Below are 25014 nucleotides of genomic sequence, written 5' to 3'. Positions count from 1 at the left end.
TTTGACCAAGGGGTAATTTAGAATTGTGTTCCTTGATTTCCAAACAAAGGGGTTTTTCTAATCACTGTTTTGTTATTGATTTCTAACGTAATTATTCTCAGAGATTCTCAGAGATAATTATGCTCAGAGAACGTGGTCTTCATGATAGCATTGTTTCCATAAGAGTTCCACGGGAGACACACGAAACTGGCTGTGTCTGGGGCAGGAAGGGATAAAGTAATAGGGAATTGGGGTGCTGGACACAGCCCTGGAATGACTAGGGGACTGGGCTCTGGCCTGGTCTCCAGAATTGAGTCACTGATGGAGCTCCTCATAGGCGACCCCTGGAATCGTTGAGATCCACGTGTATCTCCAGCGAGGAAGGGGTCCACAAGCCTGGATCCAGAAGGCGCTCTACGGCAGCACCGCCTCGACTCCTAGGAGCCTGGAGAATGAGCGCAAGAAGGCTGTTGAAGGAAATCCTCTGCTTCCGCATCCTCGCTGGCCAGCCAAGAAGCATTCTCTAAGAAAAGGCAGGGCGAGGACCCCTGCTTCACTTCCCTCTGTGGAGTCCTGGGTGGTGCATCCGTGGGTAGAGCCTAATTCATCCTCACAAGTCTAAACGTAAGAGAGTTCGGTGGTGTAATTTTGAGCTTTCGGTGGAGCAAAGCCAATCCATTGTATCCACCACACTGGTCCCGTGAGAGTTAGTAAGACTTTGTTGATGGACGGTATACAGTCGGTTTGCATAAATGTTCCCCATGCCCCCGAAAAGAATGCATTTTGCACAGCTGCTGGGGGGGGCAGTGATCTGATTGAATCTGTGTCTCCACCAGTTGTAAGGTGCGTCATTATTTTATGTTCCATTAAGGGAAAAAGAAGCTGTCAGTTAAACCAGACTTAATGATTTCTTCTCACTTAGAATTTTCTTACTTATACTGATGGGAAGAGTTCTTTAAACGTCTTTAAGCATTGATTTCTAAACAACGTTACTAACTGTCCATACATATAGAAGGTAAGATATGAGCAAAATAAGTTGGTTAAGGTACACCTTAAAGCCTAGGACCAGAGCCTCGTTCTCTGCACAGAGCAGGCGTTTGCGTTTTTGTCAGAAGCAGTACAAACAGCAGTGCTGTCCTCTCTGCTGCTCAAGGCGCAGGCGCACAGCACTTCTAAAGGGCCCTCCTGTATCGTCCGGGAGGGGCGGGGTTCGAATTCTGCAGGTTTTCACACTGAGACTTTATTGATCTTACTAGAGGGTACCAATGCAAGGTTTGAAGCAATAGTCAGCCTCTTATTTCTTTATGAAATGGTTCTTAAATTGTGTTTTTAGCAGAACCATCAAGGAGTAGCAAGCACTTCAGTAGTGCCCCTGGCAGTCGTAAACGTATTCACAGATATGAAGCCATTGACCTCTGTATGTCACATTAGGTTTCAGAGACGTAAAGACGCACCTCTTAAAATTGATGAAGCATATTATGTCTACTAGTTCAGCTTGTTAATTGTATTAGTCAAATCTATAGCTTTTTCTTTTTTTTTTTTTGCCTTTAGGAGGAGTCCATTTTTACGTGTACCCTGTCAATTTTTGCTTTATACGTTTTGAAGCTATTGTGTTAATTGCATATATGTTCAGACTTGTTAATTTTGTGATTAATGGAACGATGTCAGTATCTAGTGACTTTAGTCTGTTTTGCCTGTGTTCATGTCACGGGACCAGTTTTCCTTTGGTATATCACTCCCTACCCTTCTGCCTTCAATTGTTATGTGTTCTTATATTTTAAATAAGCCTTGGGACTTCCCTGGTGGCACAGTGGTTAAGAATCCACCTCCCAGGGGGCTTCCCTGGTGGCGCAGTGGTTGGGAGTCCGCCTGCCGATGCAGGGGACATGGGTTCGTGCCCTGGTCTGGGAGGATCCCGCGTGCCGTGCGGCGGCTGGGCCCGTGAGCCATGGCCGCTGGGCCTGCGCGTCCAGAGCCTGTGCTCCGCGGCGGGAGAGGCCACAGCGGTGAGAGGCCCGTGTACCGCAAAAAAAAAAAAAAAAGAATCCACCTCCCAATGCAGGGGACACGGGTTCAAGTCCTGGTCTGGGAAGATCCCACATGCCACGGAGCAACTAAGCCCGTGCGCCACAACTACTGAGCCTGCACTCTAGAGCGAGCCACAGCTACCGAGCCTGTGCACCACAACTACTGAAGCCCGCGCACCTAGAGCCTGTGCTCCGCAACGAGAGAAGCCACTGCAATGAGAATCCCACGCACCGCAGCAAAGAGTAGCCCCCGCTCGCCACAGCTAGAGAAAGCCCGCGTGCAGCAACGAAGACCCAGCACACCCCAAAATAAATAAGCCTCTTGTATCTAGAAAAATGGTACAGGTGAACTTTTTTTGCAGAGTAGAAATAGAGTCACAGATGTAGAGAACAAAATTATGGTTACCAAGGTGGGTGGGATGAATTTGGAGATTGGGATTGACATATATACACTACTGTATATAAAATAGATAACTAATGAGAGCTTACTGTATAGCACAGGGAACTCTATTCAGTGCTCTGTGGTGACCTAAATGGGAAGGGAATCTAGAAAAGAGTGGATATATGTATGTGTATAACTGATTCACTTCGCTGTACAGCAGAAACTAACGCAACATTGTAAAGCAACTATACTCCAATAAAAATTAATTTAAAAAAACAAACCTAGGCCTGTTTGTCCTTAATTATGTTCAGCAGGCTACACAGCATAGAGATGTTCTGTTTTTTAAAAGATGAGTCCATGGTCACGTCAGTTAAGAATCCTCTCAGTTTAATACAATTAGTGTTGTTGGTGCTTCTTTTTCTGGTTACAGATTCCATGGAATCTTTAACATATTAACATGTATCATGATGTACTAAGAGGGGTGATATATAGTATGATATTTGATTGTGGACCAAATCCATGTTTGTGGATTTAAACTTCAAAAATTATACACTCACGTTTATAACAGCATTGTTCGCAGTAGCCGAAATTTAGAAACAACCCAAGTATCCATCAGTAGATGAATGGAGAAGCAAAATGGTGGCTAAACATTGTGGAAAGTTATTGAGCCGCAAAAAGGAATAAAATTCTGATACATCCTACAATATGGACGAACTTTGAAAACATTGTGCTAAGTAAAATCAGCCAGACACAGAAGGACAAATATTGTATGGTTCTACTTACATGATACACCTAGAACAGGAAAATTCAGAGAGATGTAGAGTGTAAAAGAGGTCACTAGCCAGCGATTAGGGCTTGGGGGTTGAGGATGGGAAATTACTGTTCAATGGTTACAAAGCTTCTGTTTGGGATGATGAGAAATTCTGGAAATAGGCAGTGGTGATGGTTGCACAACGTTGTGAATGTACTTAGTGCCACTGAACTGTACACTTAATGATTAAAATGGTAAATTTTATGTCGTGTATATTTGGCTCAATAAAAAAGGCCAAAAATAAATAAATAAACCTCTTTTAAAGAGCGTTTAGTTGGGTGTTTTTCCATTGTGCATTTTTTTATGTCCGGGTTTTTAAACTTGGTCCTTTTTCCTGTTCATTGTAAATGTATCAGTTACTTATGACTTTGTTATTTCATAACAAAGTATTCCAAAGTAATTGGCTTAAAACAGCAGTGGTTATTATTGCTCATGTTTCTGGGAGTTGGCTTGCAGTTCATGGACCGCTCTCGTCTGGGTCCACCCACTCCCGTGGCTGCATGGAGCTGGCAGGTCAGCCGGGGCTGAGTTGCCTCCCTGAGGTCCAGGGCCTCAGCCGAGGCGGCTGCAACAGCTGGGATGTCTTGGACTCTACCTGCCAGTGGCGTCTTAGCACAGTAGGTTTCATTCAGAAGCTTGCTGACCCGGGCTTCTCTGGAGCACGGGACCTGGTCTTGGGGTTCCCAGACAGGAGGGGTGCGAGGCCTGGGTTCCGGGTCCTCCATGGTGTCCTCTGTGCCACCCTCTCTCGGGCAAAGGAAGTCCCCGAGCCTCCCACCTTCCTGATCGGAGGAACTGTGCCGTATCACAGACTCTTTCTTTAGTCTTCCACAGTAAAAATCAATGTTTGGAGTTTTTTTTTTCCTCCTACTCCCATATTTTGCATTTTGTATTTCTAATGGTTTTTCTTTTTAAAATTTCAGCTGTATTGAGATAGAATTGACATATCTAACAGTTTTTCTCTGTTTCTTTGTTGTTTTGGATTTTTTTTCTCATTGCAGTTTTTCTTCTTCCTCTTTCTCAGTTTGGGCATTTTGAACTCCATTTCCATTGCTTTGCTGCTTAGCCTAGACTTTTTTTTTTTTTTTTTTACATCTTTATTGGAGTATAATTGCTTTACAATGGTGTGTTAGTTTCTGCTTTATAACAAAGTAAATCAGTTATACATGTACATATGTTCCCATATCTCTTCCCTCTTGCGTCTCCCTCCCTCCCACCCTCCCTATCCCACCCCTCTAGGTGGTGACAGAGCACCGAGCTGATCTCCCTGTGCTATGTGGCTGCTTCCCACCAGCTATCTGTTTTACGTTTGGTAGTGTATATATGTCCATGCCTCTCTCTCGCTTTGTCACAGCTCACCCTTCCCCCTCCCCATATCCTCAAGTCCGTTCTCTAGTAGGTCTGTGTCTTTATTCCCATCTTACCCCTGGGTTCTTCATGACATTTTTTTCCCTTAAATTCCACATATATGTGTTAGCATGCGGTATTTGTCTTTCTCTTTCTGACTTACTTCACTCTGTATGACAGACTCTAGGTTCATCCACCTCACTACAAATAGCTCAGTTTCGTTTCCTTTTATGGCTGAGTAATATTCCATTGTATATATGTGCCACATCTTCCTTATCCATTCATCCGATGATGGACACTTAGGTTGCTTCCATGTCCTGGCTATTGTAAACAGAGCTGCAATGAACATTGTGGTACATGACTCATTTTGAATTATGGTTTTCTCAGGGTAGATGCCCAGTAGTGGGATTGCTGGGTCGTATGGTGGTTCTATTTGTAGTTTTTTAAGGAACCTCCATACCAGCCTAGACATCTTAATATGGATTCTTAGCTTGCCAGGTCGAAGCTAATGATGCAGGCTCTCCTCCTCGGAACTCTAAGCACTTGAGAGCAAGTTATGTCTCTTCCCGTTTCCATCCTAGTGTTGCTGGCTCTTGTTTATTCTGTGAGACGTTATCATCCTGTGTGGTCACTTTTTCTTTAGGTTTCCTTCTGTAAATCTGTGCCCATGATTCCCTCTGGTGTCCCACCCCTCCCATCTTGGGTCTTTTCTCTTGATTGAAGTTCATTCTTTCAGAATTTCCCTTAATGATGGTGTGCTGGTGGCCAGCTCTTGAGTTTTTGTTTGTCTAAAGGGGTATTTCACCTAATCCAAAGAAGGCTGGGAAAAGCATGAGTGTCCCGGGACGAAGAAAGATCACGAAGGAGGATGAGGGGGAGTGACAGGAGGTGACTGCTGAGTGGTCCGTGGGGGCCAGGACCTTCCTGTCCCGTAGAAAGCCGGCCTCCCAGAGCGCCTCTCTCCCCGCGAGGCACACTCTGTCCTTCCTTGTCCCTGGCAGAAAGGCTGCCGCTGCAGTTTGGTCGCAGTGCTTTAGCGATCTGGAGCCTGCACTGACCTGGCCCCCGGTGTGGTTGACATACTGCTGGCCCTGTTAGCCATTTGGACTCCGCTTCGTCACCTCGCTGAAGGCGTACAGCCCTTGGGTGGTGACCAGACCCAGAGGCACAGCTGCCGACGGCCACAGCCTGCCTTTATGTTCTTGGTATAAACCATACTGCTTCGTAGTAGCTAGGAACTCATCCTGCTTTAACAGCTTAGGTCACCGGTTTTTGTAGTGTTCCAGGTAGGTATTATTTGTTTGGGTTAAACCACACTCCAGTACAGAGTTCCCATGTAGTGAATTAATGGGACCAGAGGCCAAGCCCATGCTTTCCCAGAATTCTTAGTGTCCTATGGCATTGACCAAAACTCTGAAAAATACCATACAATAACAAAAAAGTTAGTATTGATTAGTAATCAAGGTAAAATTAAGGTTGAGTGACATCAGTTTCCATTAGCACTAGGTACCAGAAATATGCAGTTGTGGGTCATGTGCAAGTGATTGTTTGAAACCCTGTTTTATCACCTATTATCAAATTTGTTAAATTATCACATTTGACATTTAGTGACTAAAACAAGGTGAAGGTTTCTGGCCACAGTTCACATCTGTGGAACATTATCTTCCCCTAGGAGAACTGCTGATTAACTTTATGGAAGATCGTGTGTGTGTGTGTGTGTGTGTGTGTGTGTGTGTGTGTGTGTGTGTGTGTGTGTGTGTGTGTGTGTGTGTGTGTGTGTATGTGTATGTGCGTGTGTAAAATTTGTAAGGGAGTCATTTGATATTTATAGCCGTGAACCAAATTACAGCTTCTTGGTGGATTGGAATCTGTTAGGTAAATAGATTATTAATATAATTTGAAAATTAGAAAACACTTTGAGATACCATTTGCTTATGCTTTGATGTCAGTATGTCTGATAATCTCCCTTTTTCCATTGATTCTGATTTGCAAAATTTTCTACATTTTGAAATCACTAACGTGGAGGATTCATCTTCTATTTGATGGGATCTTAGATTTCATTAAACATCATAAAGTAATGATTCTCAGTTTCTTATTAATATATTTTTTGCATGCTTTATCTTAGTGGTTTATTTTAGTCTTTAAGTAGTAGCGCTTTTTAGGTATCAGAGTCTACTATCAAATAATATTACACCACTTCACATCCAGGGTAAGAACCCTGGAACAGTGTACTTTCATTTCTCCCTTCCCAGCCTTTGTGCTCTTTACTTTTATGTGTGTTACCAACCCAATACACTTTGTTATTTTTGCTTTGAACAGTAGCAGTAAATCTTCTAAAGAGATTCACATCATGAGGGGAAAATGTTTACCCACATAGTTACCATTTACAGTATTTTCCATTCTTCCGTGTAGATACAGACTTTCATCTGGTATCTCTCCACCCCCCACCCCACCCCAGGGCTTTTTTTTTTTAATATAAATTTATTTATTTATTTATTTTTGGCTGGGTCTTCGTTGGCTGCGTGCAGGCTTTCTCTAGTTGCGGCGAGCGGGGGCTACTCTTGGTTGTGGTGCATGGGCTTCTCATTGCAGTGGCTTCTCTTGTTGTGGAGCACGGGCTCTTGGCACGCGGGCTTAGTAGTTGTGGGTTGCAGGCTCTAGAACACAGGCTCAGTAGTTGTGGCGCATGGGCTTAATTGCTCCATGGCATGTGGGATCTTCCCCGGCCAGGGCTCGAACCCGTGTCCCCTGCATTGGCAGGTGGATTGCTAACCACTGCGCCACCACGGAAGTCCCCACCCCAGGACTTTTAAACGTTTCCTATAGTACAGATCAACTAGTGATGAATTCTTTCAAGTTTTTAATGTCTGAAAATGATTTTGTTTCACCTTCCTTTTTGAAGGATACCTGGCAGGGTGTAGAACTGTGTCCGTTGTTTTAGTCATTTCAGACAGGAGTGTAAATCTATCCCTGTTACTTCGTCTTGGCTGAAAGCAGAACTTCCCACCTAAGTACTTCAATTAAGCTCGTACAAATCATGAACCCCAAACACAGACCTCCCACCCACAAGCCTCCATTTGTGGGAAACCAGTGCCTTCTCGAGAAAGGCAGGGGCCTGGACTAAATTACACAGATTGCTCCTGATTCTTAATCTAAAACCTCTCTGGCAACACCTTTGTACTAAAATGGGGAATTTCTTGACATCTTTCCACATTGCTTTTCCCCTGTGAAAACATTTATATTTGTAGAAACCACACCTGCTGTGTTGTGGCTAACCTCCTCCCGTCATTCTGCAGATGAGAAATGGGCCCCAAGTGGTGAGGCTTAAGCAAGGCCCTTATCTCTGGAGAATCGGGAAGACGGTGATCAGCTGCAGCGACTGCACTGAATTTCACCAGCGGGTTCCAGTTAACTTGCTTTTTTAAAAAAAGCTTTTATTGAGGTTGGAAGGAAATTTCTCATGGTATGCCCTTTTGTATGTTTTCAGAGAGAGAGTCTGTATGTGTGTAGTAACCATATCCATGTATAACTTTTTCAATTGGGAAAAATAAACCACTGGATTTCTTAGGAGAAAAACTAAATCAGCTGTAGACTTCCGTTTCATCTTACCTAACAATGTCAAAGTGACAAAATGTAGATGATAAAGTGAACCAGACCTGATTTTTGCCTTCATTGGGAGAAGACTGCTGAGTTGTGGGAAAGGTCTTGCTAGTTAAGAACGCCTTCTCCGAACATGGCTCACCTTCCCGTTTTTTTCCTATGGCACTCGCGTGCGTGAGATCATCTGTGTGTGAGAGGACTGTGTGGCTGCAGAGTTATTTTGAAGGCAGAGAGATGCTGATAGAATTTCACTGGATACCAGCAAAATGCTGGTATTCACCGTACATTCAGGGAGTTAAAAGAACTAGTAGGACATCAAGATATTCAAGTGACAGCTGTACAGAGATTGGTCCTGAGTATTTCATTATATACTTGTATTCTTTTTATTTATTCTTTAAAATGTGCCAGGAAACATTCCATTGTTTTTCATTAATACTTTAGCCACATACCCTGAAAGGGTGCTACTGGCCGTTGATACTTGAAACTTTTTTTTTAACTTATGAAAAATTCCAGGACTTCCCTGGTGGCGCAGTGGTTAAGAATCCGCCTGCCAATGCAGGGGACACGGGTTCGAGCCCTGGTCCGGGAAGATTCCACATGCCGTGGAGCAACTAAGCCTGTGCGCCACAGCTACTGAAGCCCATGCGCCTAGAGCCCGTGCTCCACAACAAGAGAAGCCACTGCAATGAGTAGCCCCCGCACGACAACAAAGAGTAGCCCCCGCTCAACGCAACTAGAGAAAAGCCCGTGCACAGCAACGAAGACCCAATTCAGCAATCAATCACTCAATCAATTCCAAACCCTTAGAGTATAAAATAGGTAATGAATGCCCATATATCCCATATATGCCCATATCTCCCATATATCCCATATATCCAATAGGTAATGAATGCCCATATATCCCATATATCATATAGATCCCATATATCAAATAGATTTAACACTTATCGTTTTGCTTGATTAATTTTTTGCTGAACTATTTCAAAGTAAAGTCCAGATGTAATAATATTACAATTCCTAAATTCTACAGCATGAATAAAGACTCTTTTTTTAAACATAATCACAATATCGTTATCCCACCTTACAGAATTTGTCTTTCTTTTAGACATGCAAATTCTGGTCAGAATTACGGGTAAAGTAAATGGTCAGTACTTTAACTCTTTAGGGCCTTAAAGGGATAGGAAAAGTTGGGCATTACTGAGAGAAAATCAAGGAAATCCATTAAAGATCATGATTCTTGAGTTAAATCATTCTGGTGTTTAGATTCACTTAAAATGTACCTTCACTGTTATCAGCCAACCCTACTCATCATCAGGGTTGGAGGGGAGAAAACTGGAGGTGGGTTTTCTTAAACCAAAGTCTATTGATGATTGAACTAGAGTGGCACCCTTTCAGACTCTTGTTTTCATATAGCTACATCGGAGAACTCAGCAGAACATTTTTTTTTTTAAATGAGGCCCCTTTTGGGAGCCCAGTCCACACTGGACAGACTCGATTTGACTCTTTGGGTGCATTTATTTTTTTCGTAACAGGATAGCGTCAACCAACTGGTTAGTTTTTGATTTCTCTCTATATTGCAGTAAGGTGCTTGCTTGCTGGTAAGAGTAATTCCTTGGGAGGTTCAAGAATTGCACACTTGCTTCTTTATTTTACTGTGGCATTTGACGTTGTTGGGTTTTTCCCTCTTGAAATTCTCTCCTTTCTTGGTTTTGGATGCATCATTCTCTGCTGGTTCTCACATTTTCTCTTGACCTGGGTCTCCCCACCCCACCCCATGCATGAATAAGAAGCCTCTGGAAGCCGCTAGCAGCAGCTTTACGATGAAGCTGACACTTTGGACTATAGAATGGAAAGAGCGGGTCCCTGATGACACTTGAGCTGCTGGGCCTGCGTACTCTGGGCCCTTGTGGATCTTTGGGTTTATCCTACTGGGAGTTCAAGCACCTGGGATGTGTATATTCATGTCTTTTATCAAATATGGAACATTTTACCCAGTACTTCTTCAAATATTTTTTCTCTGTCACCAGGGAAAATCATTAGACGTCTCTTGGCTTCAGTTTTCTCAGTTATAAAATTAGGATAATGATGGCTGCTCTCAAAGTTATTTGGCGGTAGCAGGGGTGGGTGTTTGGTGGTGTGGTATAATTTCCTACTCTGAATTTATAAACACATTTTCTATTTTTCTTCCTAAGAAATTGTGTAATATTTATTGCCTTTTGAATTTAAGCCTTTATTCTACTTGGAACCGATTAAAAATACGATGATAACCAGGAATTCAATTTCATTTTTTTTACATGGAGATAACTGATACAGCACGTAACATACATAGAAGAGTCTGCCCTGTCTCTCTGAGCTGCAATGTCAGTTGTGTTGTAAATCAAGTTTCTGTGAGTCTGTGTGTATTTTTCTGGCTACTGTCTTCTGGTTCATCAGTCCGTTTGTCTGTCCCTGCACCGTGATCACATTATCTTAATTTGTTTGTAGAAGCTCTACATGTTCTCTTGCTATTTACTCAGATTCTTAATCTTTTGTTTCTTTAAACAGATTAATGAAATAGAAATTAAACACACAGGTAGAGGATTATTAAAAGCTGTTTCTCTGAAAAGCTTAATGAGATAAAAGCCAATTCTAGCACAAGGAAAAGAGAATATAGACATAGTAGGAATGGAAAATACTGCAGAGGTTAATCATTAATGCAAGGATATAATGAACAACCCTGTCAATTAAAATTAAATGTCCATGTACCAGCCAACCTTTACCCACTGCATTGTCGTTCCCTAATATCGTTCTGGAATGTATTTCCTCACAGCCAACCTTCTCAGAAGGAACCACTATCAAGAATGTGGTGTTGGGCTTCCCTGGTGGCGCAGTGGTTGAGAGTCCGCCTGCCGATGCAGGGGACGCAGGTTCGTGCCCCGGTCTGGGAAGATCCCACATGCCGCGGAGCGCGTCAGGAGCCTGTGCTTCGCAACGGGAGAGGCCACAACAGTGAGAGGCCCGCGTACAGCAAAAAAAAAAAAAAAAAAAAAAAAGAATGTGGTGTTGAGGGACTTCCCTGGTGACACAGTGGTTAAGGATCCGCCTGCCAATGCAGGGGACGTGGGTTCGATCCCTGGTCGGGGAACTAAGATCCCACATGCCGTGGAGCAACTAAGCCCGCGTGCCACAACTAGCAAGCCCATGTGCCACAACTACAGAGCCCACATGCTCTGGAGCCCGCACGTCACAACTAAGATCCAACGCAGCCAAAAGTAAATAAATATTTTTAAAAAAAACCAAAAAACTGCCATTAAAAAAAAAGGAATGTGGCGTTGATCATTTCTGTGCATTTACTTATGCTCCGCGTATGTGTATGTCATCCCTCTGTGGAACGTGTCACGCACAGTGTATGTCTTCAGCCTCCTTTTATCTTCTTTTCACTTGTGGGTTTCATGTGTGTTGGAAGACTGAGTTCAGCCATTGTTAATTGTGTGGGATTCTGTTTCATAAATATGCCACAGTTTGTTCATTTTCTTATTAGTGGAAACTTAGGTTGTTTTTCTATTAAAACAATGCTGCTGTGAATATCTCACATGTGGTCTGTAAGCGAGGGTTCCTTGGGATAATACCTACACACAGAATCGCTGGCTTGTACGTATACCCGCCTTCAGCCTCACCAGAAGTTGGCACATTGTTCTCTGGAGTAGCTGTTGTTTACTTGTTTAACTTGATTTTTTTTTTCTTTCAGTGCCTGAAGACCTCTCATTAGAAGAGAGAGAAGAACTTTTAGACATTCGTCGAAGAAAAAAGGAACTTATTGATGACATCGAGGTAAAAAAATGTCTTTTAGTTTTTGCTCTTAGGTAAAATTGTAAATCACGTCGTTTGCAGAGACGTGGATGGACCTAGATACGGTCATACAGAGTGAAGTAAGTCAGAAAGAGAAAAACAAATATCGTATATTAACGCACGTATGTGGAATCTAGAAAAATGGTACCGATGATCTTATGGGCAAAGCAGAAATAGTGACACAGACGTAGAGAACAAACATGGATACCAAGGGGGAAAGGGCGGGGGGTTGGATGAATTGGGAAATTGGGATTGACATATATACACTACTATAAAACAGGTAACTGATGAGAGCCTACTGTATAGCACAGGGAACTCTACTTGGTGCTCTGTGGTGACCTAAATGGGAAGAAAATCCAAAAAAGAGGGAATATATGTACATGTATGGCTGATTCACTTTGATGTACAGCAGAAACTGACATAGCAGTATAAAGCAACTATACTCCAATTAAAAAAAAAAAAGGATAAACAACAAGGTCCTACTGTAGTGCACAGGGAGCTGTATTCAATATCCTGTGATAAACCCGAATGGAAAAGAAAAGGAAAAAGAATATATATGTGTGTGTGTGTGTGTGTGTCGCTGAACCACTTTGCTGTACAGCAGAAATTAACACAGCATTGTAAATCAACTATACTTCAATAAAACAAATTTTTTTAAAAATTGTAAATCAAGTAGCTTCATGAAAATGTAAAAAAGTGGGTATTTAGTATGCGTTTATCCGAACCATATGGAGAGGCGGAGCGTAAGAGTTACCCAGGCTGGTGAAGCAGAGCTCGTGCTCACGGGGCGGCGTGGACTCATTGGAAGAGAAGTCATGCCTGGAGTCACGGGCGAGCGATGTGTGACTCTGCAGTCACGAAGGGCGTCTTCACACGGCAGTGGCGCCTGCACACGTACTGCTCCCGGAAGTCTATGGCGAGGCCCCGCTTCGTCTACCAGGGTCCCTGGCATGCTGCCTGGCACATGGTTGGCACTCAGGTGTCCTTTGAATAATGGACTAAACATATATTGAGTTCTAGCTGTGCACTGAGCACCTACTAGCTGGTGGGAGTAGAGTGACGGACAAGACACAGATAGCCAACCGTTGCACTTTCCACACTTGTGTGCTCAGAGGACAGGGTGGAGGGGGTCCCATGGGAGACCCAGAGGAGTCAAGCCACAGTCTCCGAGTCGGAGCGTCTGTAACAGCTGCAGAAATGATGCAGAGGGGCAGCGCTCGCGGCTCCCGTCTGGGGCTTCCTCGGGAAGTCGACTGCACGTGTGGCTACTCCCTGGGAAGCTTCCTAACCGTTGTCCCACCAAAGTCAATGTGGCCTCCCCGGCCACTTGCTGCGGAACCGAGCTGTGTCCAGACAGTAGCTCCTTTCTGGGGGCTCACGGTGTGAGCCTGAAGTTTCTTGGCACCTGAGATCATAGGGTCTGAATAAAAATCTCTTTGTATTTGAGAGATAATTCATGAAACTTTTTCTTCTAAGGTTACCCGTCATTCTCAGAAAAATCAGATAACCCAGAACGTGAGCTTTGGTTGAAGAATAAGAACATATTGTAAGGCTGACGTTCCGATTTGGACGTTAGCAATAATAGTGCCCATGGAGCCTTGTGCAGCTCCAGCGACCTCACTTCTGAGTCGAGGGTGCCGAGGCCCAGGAGGTCAGAGCTGTCTCAGCCAGTAAGCGGTAGGGAGTCTGTCCCTTCTGGGGTCCTTGGCCTGTCCGAGGGCCCCAGGCAAGATTGTTGTTACCTCCTGGGCTCTGTCCACAGTGCCTCGTCTCATGGAAAGTGACAGATCATCCTGAGACGGTGGTTGGAGGCCCGATACTGACCTGACTCGAGTTTAAGCCTCGCCCCAGGTCTTCCCAAGAAGTCAGGTGCCGGCGAAGGCAGGTGGGCGTGTGTGGGTGACGTATAACGGGACTCATTGCTTTCCTTTTGCTGTTGGTATCTTTTTACACCTGTGACGTTCTCCCCAGGGTCCCTTCTTGATTTTACACACACACACTCCAGGATCTGCCTGCGGGAGGATCTGCCTGCGGGACCCCTCTGCTCTCGTTCTGATGGGAGGTGGACAAACAGTAATTTTGTTTGCTCGTGAGTTGGCGTGGCTCTGACTACGAGACTCTCTGTGTCCATAAGCAGTGCTGGTTTCTCCATACCTGTGATGCCCTGATGAGACCTGAGAGGACCTTGCACCTGGGGGGCTAAAAGGTCTCTGAAGGTGGAGACCCCCTCTCTCACCCCCACAACGCTTTCTTTCTTTCTTTCTCGACAGAGGCTGAAATATGAAATCGCGGAAGTGATGACGGAGATCGACAACCTCACGTCCGTGGAGGAGAGGTGAGCAGCTGTGGCTGCACCTTCAGGTCACCCTCCAGCCGAGCTCGTGACGCTCTGGTGGCCACGGCGGAGCGGGCTTTGGGGCTAGGCAGCGGGGGGAGCCTGTCAGGGCCTCGTCCTCCTCCTCCACCCCCCTCGTCTTCCCTGCTTCTCCCTTCCCCACGTGGTCCAGTTCACCGTCAGGCCTTGTAGTTGAGAAAGCCGCGCAGGCCCCTCAGAACACCCTGCCCAGACATGACCTTTCTGTGTAACAAGAAGCTCTGCTTTTGCTGAACAAGTTAGCAACTGTGAAAGAAAAGAGCTGCAGTGGCCGTACCTCTGCTGCTTCCACCTGGGCAGGGGGACCTGGGGGCCTGTGCCCTTTCCTTTCCCGAGTTGTCCTCCTGGGAGGGGATGTGAGCTCCCGGTGCTTTGTGCAAACGTCCAGTAACGACTTCTTAATTCGTTCAAACACACAGCAAAACTACTCAGAGGAACAAGCAGATAGCCATGGGAAGGAAGAAATTCAACATGGATCCCAAAAAGGTAAGAGAACGTCTTCACTTTTCTGGCCTGTGAGAGACTGATGGATGGATGGATTGATCGATTTTAAAGACGTGCTCCCTCTTGGACGAGGGTGGGCATATACCTCATAAAGACACTGAGTTCAGTTTTACCACAAAGGGAGCTGCTGATGAGCGGGGGCAGCAGAAGTCCCTGGACCAGGAGGCCTTTCTCTGGGAAGTTCCAAGTGGGGGCTGGCCTCACAGGAGCTGCCTGATGCTCAGTTCCTTGGTTCCTCCGGGCCGAGGTTTTTGCTGGCCCTCAGGAGCCCCAGGCCAGGGAGTCGCATGGCCCATCGGGGCAGAGGCGGTAGATTTTATGGTCTAGGGGGTTAAAAGGTTCAAGGGAGAGGTCTTCCTTCCTTTCATTTACCTTAAAAAGAAGACATCTGTCTGAAAGACCAAGCGACTCCAGATTTAAGCCAATATCTTTCCTCAAGTTGGATTTTCTAGGAAAGCACCCCCCAAGAAATGAAACCTGCAACATGTAGCATCTTGTTTTTGAGATTTGAGCTAAAGGACCTATTAGCTGAACCTATAAAGCTCTGTGGAACACATGGCTCAGTCGTAACATCGTTTTGGTTTTGAGAAGAGTGGACCTGATCAGCCGCTAAGGTTCATGGTCGAGGAGAGGAGAGGAGAGACGTTGTGCACAGAGAGGTGGCCTCAGGCCCTCCCTGCCGGTGACTTCATTCCTCACTGGTCTTTTTTTGTTGTTGTTTGGTTGGTTGGTTGGTTGCACCAAATCTTAGTTGCGGCAGGTGGGCTCCTTAGTTGTGGCATGCGAACTCTTAGTTGCGGTATGCATGTGGGATCTAGTTCCCTGACCAGGGATCGAACCCTGGTTCGATCAGGCCCCCTGCATTGGGAGTGTGGAGTCTTATCCACTGCCCCACCAGGGAAGTCCCCTCACTGGTCTTTAATTTGTGTTCACTTCTAACGTCTTCCTTGTTTTTCCTGGCATTTCTGTACTAATTACTTAATTATTTGTTCATTCGGCAAATGTTTGCTGATGGCTGGAATTACACTGCGCAAGATCTCAGATCTGTAAATTTACATCTGTAGGTGCAAGCACAGTTGCAGATGTTATTTAAAGATATACATACCACTTTTCCCTATTCAAGGTTTGCAAATTTGGGTTTTGTCAAGATATTAGCAGGGCTGCAGCACAAGAGGATCTCTGTTTAACCCGGGTACTCTGGCCACTGTGAAAGTTTTCCTGTTGCTTCCTAATTCTCTGCTTACAGGGTATAAATCAACTCCAGATTGTCAGTGAGAACAATTCAAATTGTGAATTGGGTAATAATTTGATATTTGGGATTAGTAACAGTCTTTTTTTTTTTAGAAGTTGAGTTTATAGAGTAGAATTATCAGCAGATGTAATAAGCATTGGAAGCATCTCAGGAGAGAGACGGTCTAACGAGGACGTTTTAAAAACTGGGCCTTAAATTTTCAAGTGCAGTGCAGGGTAGCACGCCATTCAGTTCATGGGGAAGATTCAGATCTTCTCTCGAAACAGACAAATAAGTACTTGCTTTGAGCGGTGCCTGAAGTCCTCACCATCAGGGTCTTGCCTGTTGTCTTATTTCACATATACTGTGTGTCAGATTTACAATAATAATGGCTAACGTTTATTGAGAAGTAGCTCTGTCAGGAGCTGTGCTAAGGAAGCATGTGGCCTGGTAGACTTTAGTCCCTGTGACGACCTCCTGAGGGTGGTTCCATCTTAATTCCTGTGTCACAGCTGGGGAGCGGCCAGGGAGCACAGAACCCGACTCTGAGACTCATGCCTGGAACTGTGGTGCTTCCTGGGCTCTGGCAGACTCTGGGGTTGGTTCGTAGGTGGCCTTGAGCCCAGCCTAGGTGGCCCAGGCCCCTGGCCAGCCCCGTGGTGTCTGCTGACCCGTCTCGGACATGGGTGTTTCATCTGCTGTGCCTGGGCTGCGGCGAATTGCACCACAGGCTTCGTTTTGTGTTACTGTTCACCTTTAAAAGAGTTTTTGAAATATTAATTCTTGGTTCCATTTGACAACTTACTTGTAATTATGTTGTGTGAAAAAACCACTTGACACATTTAGTCTGCATGTTTGCTTTTTCTGGGAATAATTATCAAAATTCTCTGGTTTTGTAGACTTGGTTTCAGCACTTGTAGTCAATGCCAGCCGTCATAACAAAACACCGTACACTGGGTGCCTTAAGCCACAGATTAATTTTTCTCACAGTTCTGGAGGCTGGGCGTCCAAGATTATGGTGAAGTTCTGGTGAGGACCCTCTCCCTGGCTTGCAGACGGCTGTCCAGTTGCTGTGTCCTCACATGGCAGAGAGGGTCAGGCTCTCTGGCATCTCTGCTTATAAGGACACTGATCCCATCAGACCAGGTCTCTGCCCAAATGACCTCATCGAACCCAAATCACCTCCCAAAGGGCCCACCTCCTAATACCATCATATTGGGGATTAGGACTTCAACATGGGAATTTTCAGGGGACACACGCATTCAGTCTGTAACAGCACCGGATGATCTCACAATTCAAACTTGCGTCTCCGCCATGGCCCAGGCCCCTATTAAACCACGTGACATTGTGAAACACGAGGCTCTTGTCAGAGTGAATTCGTTCTTTCAGGCCAGGAGGAAGGAGCTTTGGCTTGTTCGGGTATGGGGATACCCAGGAGTAGCACTTGGGTTTATAAATAAAGAAGAGAGACGGTTGATGAGATCAAGGAAGCTGAAAACACTCGGCAGACTCTCCCTTTTATTCCCAACTTCCTAGAAGTGCCTTTAAAAACATAATACATTGGGCTTCCCTGGTGGCGCAGTGGTTGAGAGTCCGCCTGCCGATGTAGGGTACACAGGTTCGATCCCTGGCCCTGGAAGATCCCACATGCCACGGACCAAGTAAGCTCGTGTGCCACAACTACTGAGCCTGTGCTCTAGAGCCCGTGAGCCACAACCACTGAGCCCGCGTGCTGCAACTACTGAAGCCTGCGCGCCTAGAGCCCATGCTCCACAATGAGAGAAGCCACTGCAATGAGAAGCCCGCGCACCACAATGAAGAGTAGCCCCTGCTCGCCACAACCAGAGAAAGCCCGCGTGCAGCAACGAAGACCCAACACAGCCAAAAATAAATTAAAAAAAAAAAAAAAGAATCCGCCTGCCAATGCAGGGGACATGGGTTTGAGCCCTGGTCCGGGAAGATCCCACATGCCGCAAAGCAACTAAGCCTGTGAGCCACAACTATTGAGCCTGCGCTCCAGAGCCCCTGAGCCACAACTACTGAGCCCGTGTGCCACAGCTACTGAGGCCCACGTGCCTAGAGCCCCTGCTCCGCAACAAGAGAAGCCACCACAATGAGAAGCCTGTACACCGCAACCAAGAGTAGCCCCCGTTCGCAGCAACTAGAGAAAGCCTGCGCACAGCAACGAAGACCCAAGGCAGCCAAATAAATAAATTTAAAAAATAATAGTAAAAAAAAAATAAATTAAAATAAAGAAACTGGAGTGGAAGAAATATTTCCAAAAAAATATTGGAATATTTCAGAACTAGATTAAGATCAAGTCCTCAAATTCAAAGGGCTCACCAAATGCCAAGCAGGGTACATTTCTTAAAGACCTATATGCATAGATATATTAAGTAAGATATCAGGAAACCTGTGGATTAAGAGAAGTGTAAGAAATTTCCAGGAAGGAAAGAGCAGATTCTCTAAGAAGAAACAAAATCACAGCAAGCTCGTCATCAGCAGCAGCGAATCAAGGACAACAGGGAAATCGTGTTTTCCGAAGTCTGGGGAAAAGTGATTTAAATTAACCACTAAGACCTTCTCTGAGCGCCAGAAATGGAGTAGTTGGAGTAGTACATCTCTGATCCGGAGGTGAGCCCGAGGGCGAGATGTGGGATTGAGAAAAAGAAGAGCAGAGAGACCAGAAGAACTTACAGTTAGGTCTACGTAGTGATTGTTGTGAGAACACTTTTAAAAGCTAAGTCCCAGATTATCTCAATGTGTAAGTAGCAAGAAGGAAAGGAAGGAAATTAAAAGCTGGCTAAGGTTTTCTGGATGTTGGTAGATGAATATAAGTTTAAAAATTTGTTAAAATTAAGAGTCGCCACTAAAAATAGCAATAAAATAGGACTTCTGAATCATTAGCGTTTACCTGATGTATCTGTTTTCTAGGGCTGCCGTAACAAACCGCCACAACCTTGGTGGCTTCAATCAACAGAAACTCATTCTCTCGCAGTTCGGGAGCCCGGAAGCCCGAAGCCCAGGTGTGGGTGGGGCCTGTTCCTTCCCGAGGCTCCAAGGGAGCCTCTGCTGCAGCCTCTCGCAGCTCCCGGGGCTGCCAGCATCCTTGCCCGTGGCTGCATCCCTCCCGGCGTGTGACGTCTCCTCCTCTCTGGACAGGGGTGCGTGTCCTCAGGCCGAGAGCAGGCCTCTTCCTCTGCTCTGTCTCATCCCCTCCCAGGTGCAGCCGGCCCCTTTCTCCTTCGCAGCTGCTCTCTCTGCCTGTGGCCTGGGCTCACGCCAGCGGCTCCGTGTTCTCCGTGACCAGGGAGGGCCTCCGTCTCTTGCACAGGGAACTCAGGCTTCCCTCGGGGCCTCCTCTGCCCGCCTTACGTGACGGTTAAGCACAGAAGGGACCCCCTTGTGCCGAGCCCGTCTGCCGTCCCGGATCCTGGGAGGTGGCTAGGTGACGCTTCCTCTCGGATCCGAGTGATTGGGGAGCGTTGGGTTTTAGAGCAGGTCGTGTGCACCTGGAAGAATCCAGGAAAGCCTCATCCGCAGCCCGTTCAGTTCCGGGGGACACAGGCTGAGGGGGTTGCCGGGGCCCCTTGGCCGCAGAGATTGCCGGTCGGATGACTCTGCAGACAGCCGGAAGGGTGGGGAGAGAGCAGGGTCGGAAGGATGCAAGACCCTCTTGCAGCCTCGGCCCCGCTGAGGACACACAGCCAGGTAGCATCCGCAGAAGGGAGGCTGGCTGCTGGGCCACCACCCTCACTGGTATCACAGCCGAAGTGGTCACGGAAGACCAGGCCAGAACTGTCACCCCGATGTGAGCCTCGATCCCCCAGGGAGCCTCTGCTTCTGCTGGTCCCTTTGTCCCTGACCTCTGGCTCCTGGGAGGCCCTCTCCCCTGCCCCTACCGTGTTGGGAGCGGCAGAGTCTCCTGTCTCCACCCACAGCCAGCCCGTGAGTCCTCACGACAAGGACTCCAAGGGCTCCATCGAGGCAGCTGGGGGCAGCTCTGCCTCTGGCCTCTTGGCAGGGCTTTTAGGTCAGACTTGGAGCCTCTGCCCAGCTTCACAGAGCTCCCCTCCTTCACAGAGCCCCGAGGGCATCCCCAGCCCTGCAGTCTCCCCTCGCCTTGCTCCATGGGCACCTGGGCGTGGCGTCGTGTCCCCTGAGTAAGTAGCGCCAGCACCGCCCTTGTCCGAGGCCTTGTTTTCCGGAATTTGGGTGAGGACAGTGCACACCTAGGATCAGAATGCTTTGTTCCAGTGTGTGTGTGTCTTCAGATTTGGAAGATGATACCCAGGTGGCTGTACCCACTTACGCTCCCACCAGAAATATAGGGCAGTTAATTTAAGATTGTCAGACTTAGTTTTTTTTGGTAAACTTTTTTTTTTTGAAGAATAACATGGTGCACAAATTTAAATGTACAGCTTGAAGAATTTTAACAAATTTAAACACTCACGTGACCACAACCCGGAACAAGACGCAGCTGTGGGACGTCACAGGGCACCTTCCTGGCGTCTCCTCCTAGGGAATGAATGCTGAGCTATCAGCAGAGATGAGTGTTACCTTTTAAAAAATTGACGTAGGTGGAATTACAATATGCTGAGTCCTTTTATCCATGTCACGTCTGTAGATTCATCTGTGCTATTGTTTATTCCATCTCGTGCTGTAGTCTTCCATCATGTGAACGTGCTACAATGTACTTGTCGGTTCTCTTACTGACCCACTGTTGGGTTGTTTCCTGTTCTTAGAAATTCTGAATGAGGCTGCTGTGGACATTCATGTGTTTAAAAAAATGAGTAGACCCTTCAGATGCATGCATGGGGCACGAGGGGTCCCAAGAGGGGTCCCTGGTCTTGGGCCTTAGGCTGATAGCTGCATTTGTAGAAACAGCTTCTGGGCAGAATCCCCTCTTCCCTTACAAGCTTTCCAACATGTATTTTGAAACCAGCTCAGAAGCTCTGCCCGAGGTAAATTTTTGCTATTATTAGGGCTTCCCGTGAGACAGAAGCGATAGTTCGGGCCCAGCAGCCCCTCTGCATCCGTTCACAGAGACTGTTGGGCTGGTCTCCGTAGGTCCTTCCACGGGTGTGGATTTGACTGCTGTGTGCTCAGTGGCATGGCGACTGGTCACCTGTTCAGCCACAGGTGGCTGCACATCCGTGAAGACAGCTTATGCAGCGGGCTGTCTTCTCACGGCGGAGGTGGCCGCAGGGCGTCGAGTGGCTCCCAGGTGGCAGGGCTGGGGTCCTGTGTGCTTCCCAGCCTTTCCCTGTATGCCGGCTGCAAGGGCTCCTGCCATCACATCTGCATTCAGGGCAGGAAGGAGGAGGAAAGAGCTGTCAGGTCCCCTTTTATCAGGAAAGGAGCAGCTTTCCTGGGTCCTCCTCACAGACTTCATCTCTGTTTGACCAGATCTGTTCACAAGGTCATTTCTGGTTGCAGGGGAGTCTGGGAAGCGGGGCTTGGGATGGGTGTTGGGTTGGTCAACCATGTACGATGTGTTCCTGTCGCACACAGCACAGATCCTTTTCCCGAGCTGGGGAAATTCGGTGTCATTGTTCCTTCTGCCTTTATAATCTCTAATAACACTTAGAACGGTTTGTTCAGTAACTTGTTTGTCTCTTAGCCTGTTCATTTGCCACGAGGCGTGGAAGTGCTTTTCTCTGATGGGTAAAATGTGTTACAGTGATGTGAGAATCCCATCGTGCTCTTGTATTAGTTTTGCCATGTCCGAACCAGTAAGGTCATGACACTAAATGTATTTATCTTTGAAATACGAGTCTGGTGACCCTCCTAACCGGTGCTTCCTTTTGACGCTCCTATTCAGGGAATTCAGTTTCTAATAGAGAACGACCTGCTGCAGTGCTCCCCGGAGGACGTGGCCCAGTTCTTGTATAAAGGGGAAGGCCTGAATAAGACGGTGATCGGGGACTACCTGGGTGAAAGGTGAGTTCAAGGGCAGGGGGCAGCCTGCCCACCCGGGCCGACCCTTGCATCAGGGTCTATCATGTGGGCTCTGCGGGTGGCTGTGCTGGCCAAGCGAGGCCAGCGCAGCCACCTCCTCCCCTGTGCCCTTGTGAGCAGAGAGGTGTGGGTGTCCTGGGGCTGGGCGGGGTCGCTGTTCTTCTGGAATCCTCTGCTCATCCAGGAAACCAGGACAGAACCAAGAATGCCGCTGCCTCCCGCTCCTTGCCTCGGAAAGCGTCTTTGGTTGTTTTGCACAGAAATACCCGGATCTCTCAGCTGTCGCCTTTCCCCTGTTAGTTGGGGGTATGAGTAAAGGTAGAAGGTTGTTATTTTTTAAATGGAGAGCGGCCAGTCAGGCTTACTTTCTCGACCTTCTCCACTTAAAAGTCCACTGACTCTGCTTAACAGAGGGCAGGGCAGGAGTCCTCAGGCAGCGCTTCCCCTGAATGTGTCAGAATAGACTTGGGCAAGGAGCAGACAGCAGTGTTTTTAAACAGAAGGCCAGCAGTCGCTCAATCAGCGTGGCTTCTGTTTCGAGCTTTTCATTAAAAATACTTGATCAAAAGTGAAAAGCAGAACACTTCCCAGCTCACTCTGTGAGGCCAGTGCTACCTGATACCAAAATCAAAGACATCACAGTAAAAGAAGTCTACAGACCAATATCACTTACGACTGTAGAAGGAAAAATCCTCACCTAAATCCTAGCAAATCAAATCCAGCAATATCGAAGAAGGATTATGCACCAGAGCCCTTGAACAGCACGGGTTTGAACTGTGCAGGTTGACTCGTATGTGGATTTTTTTCCGTAGTAAATACTACAGAACTACGTGATCCACGGTTGGTTGAATCTGCGGATGCAGAACCGTGGAGATGGAGGAACCCCGTATGTACAGGGCTGTGTAAGTTTACACACATTTTCAGCTGAGTGGAGGGTCGCTGCCCCTAACCCCCATGTTGTTCAAGGGTCAAGTGTATTCATTATCTTACGAATGCCAGGTTAGTTCAACATATGCAGATCAGTTATCAATAGATGCGATGTCAGTAGAATGAAGAGCAAAACCCACACGATCATCCCAGTAGATTTAGGAAGAGCATCTGACAACATTTACTGCTTCATAATAAAAACACTCCAACTAGGAAGAGAAGGGAACTTCCTCAGCATTATAGAGGGCACCTGTGAAAACCCCACAACTTCATGCTTTCCCCTGAAGATCAAGACTGTTCTCAGCACTTCCATTCAACTTGGTACTGGCAGTTTGAGCCAAGGCAGTTAGGCAGGAAAATGAAATTAAAGGCATCTAATTTGTAAAGGAAGGATTAAAACCGTTTCTATTTGCAGATAACATAATCTGGCATATGGAAAATCCTGGGGAATCACTAACAAGCTGTTAGAACTAATAATTTCAGTAATGTTGCAAGATATCAGATCAATATACAGTTTCACTCATATGTCTGTACAGTAGCAATGAAAATGCTAAAAAGGATATTATAAGAAAACAGCTCCATTTACAGTAGCATTAAAAAGAATAAGACTTAGGAATAAATTTTAACAAAAGAACACAATTTTTACTCTGAAAACTGTAACGTATTATTGAAAAAAATTAAAAGATCCAAATAAGTGGAAAGACATCCATGTTCATGGATTAGAAGACTTAATATTGCAAAAATGGCGGTACCTTCCACACTGATAAGCAAATTTAACACGGGACTTCTCTGGTGGCGCAGCGGCAGGGGACACAGGTTCGAGCCCTGGTCCGGGAAGATCCCACATGCTACGGAGCAACTCAGCCTGTGCACCACGACTACTGAGCCTGTGCTCTAGAGCCCGTGAGCCACAACTGCTGAGCCCGTGTGCCCCAACTACTGAAGCCCGTGCGCCTAGAGCCCGTGCTCCACAACAAGAGAAGCCTCCGCAGTGAGAAGCCCGTGCACTGCAACGAGGAGTGGCCTCTGCTTGCTGCAACTAGAGAAAGCCTGTGCGCAGCAACAAAGACCCAACGCAGCGAAAAAATAATTAAAAAATTTTTTAATTAAAAACAAACAAAACAAATTTAACATACTCCCTAGCAAAATCTGAGCTAACTTCTTTGTAGAGGTTGACAAGCTCATCCCATAATTCATGTAGAAATTCAGGGGACCCAGAATAGCCACAACTGTCTTGGAAAAAGAAGAACAAAGTTGGAGAACTTACACTTGCCCATTACAAAACAGACTAAAGCTACACTAATCAAGACAGTGTGGTATTGGCATAAGAGTAGAAGGAAAGGCCATGGAATAGAATTGAGAATCCAGAAATAAACCCTCATATGTACATAAACTGAGGGGCCAACACAATTCAACGGGGGAACGAATGGTCCTTTCAGCACGTGGTGTGGGGACCGCTGGACAGCCACCTGCAAAAAGAGTGTCACTGGGTCACTCACCATATACAGAAATTAAAGTGGGTCAAAGACCTAAGTATAAGCACTTAAACTATAAAACACTGAGAAGAAAACACAGGGGTAAATCTCTGTGACCTTAGATTAGGCAAGGGTTTCTTAGATATGACAGCAAAAGAAAAAAGTAGAATCATCAAATTTCAAAACATCTGTGCTTCAGAGGACATCCTCAAGAAAGGGAGAAGACAACCCAGAGAATAGAAAATATTTGCAGGTCATATATAAATGTGATGAAGACTTGTATCTAGTATATTAAAAGAATTCTTACAACTCAATAAGACAAATAATTATAAAATGGGCCAAGGATCTGAATAGACATTCATCCAAAGAGGATATATACATAGGCATATGATAAAGCTAATAAGCGTATGATGAGATGCTCAACATCAGTAGTCATCAGGGAAATGCAGCTCAAAACCACTGTGAGACAGCACTTCATATCCACCGGGAAGGCTATAATTAAAGAAGATGATAAATGTTGGTGAGGATGTGGAGAAACTGGAACCCTCATACACCGCTATATAAAAAA

General features: G+C 46.1%; 1 protein-coding gene across 2 annotated transcripts in view; it reads left to right on the top strand.

Annotated features, from left to right (window-relative positions):
- Window positions 1–25014, top strand: part of CYTH3 (cytohesin 3) — an 89852-nt gene that overhangs the window by 53055 nt on the left and 11783 nt on the right. For both annotated transcript variants that reach the window (XM_060032484.1, XM_060032483.1), the window contains exons 2-5: window positions 11874–11956; window positions 14245–14309; window positions 14768–14834; window positions 21908–22026. In XM_060032484.1, the coding sequence (XP_059888467.1) occupies window positions 11874–11956; window positions 14245–14309; window positions 14768–14834; window positions 21908–22026 (334 nt within the window). The remainder of the gene's footprint in view (window positions 1–11873; window positions 11957–14244; window positions 14310–14767; window positions 14835–21907; window positions 22027–25014) is intronic.

Source organism: Delphinus delphis, chromosome 15 (assembly GCF_949987515.2).
Source record: "Delphinus delphis chromosome 15, mDelDel1.2, whole genome shotgun sequence".
Taxonomy (NCBI): Eukaryota; Metazoa; Chordata; class Mammalia; order Artiodactyla; family Delphinidae; genus Delphinus; species Delphinus delphis.
This window is presented reverse-complemented; position numbering and strand designations above follow the sequence as displayed.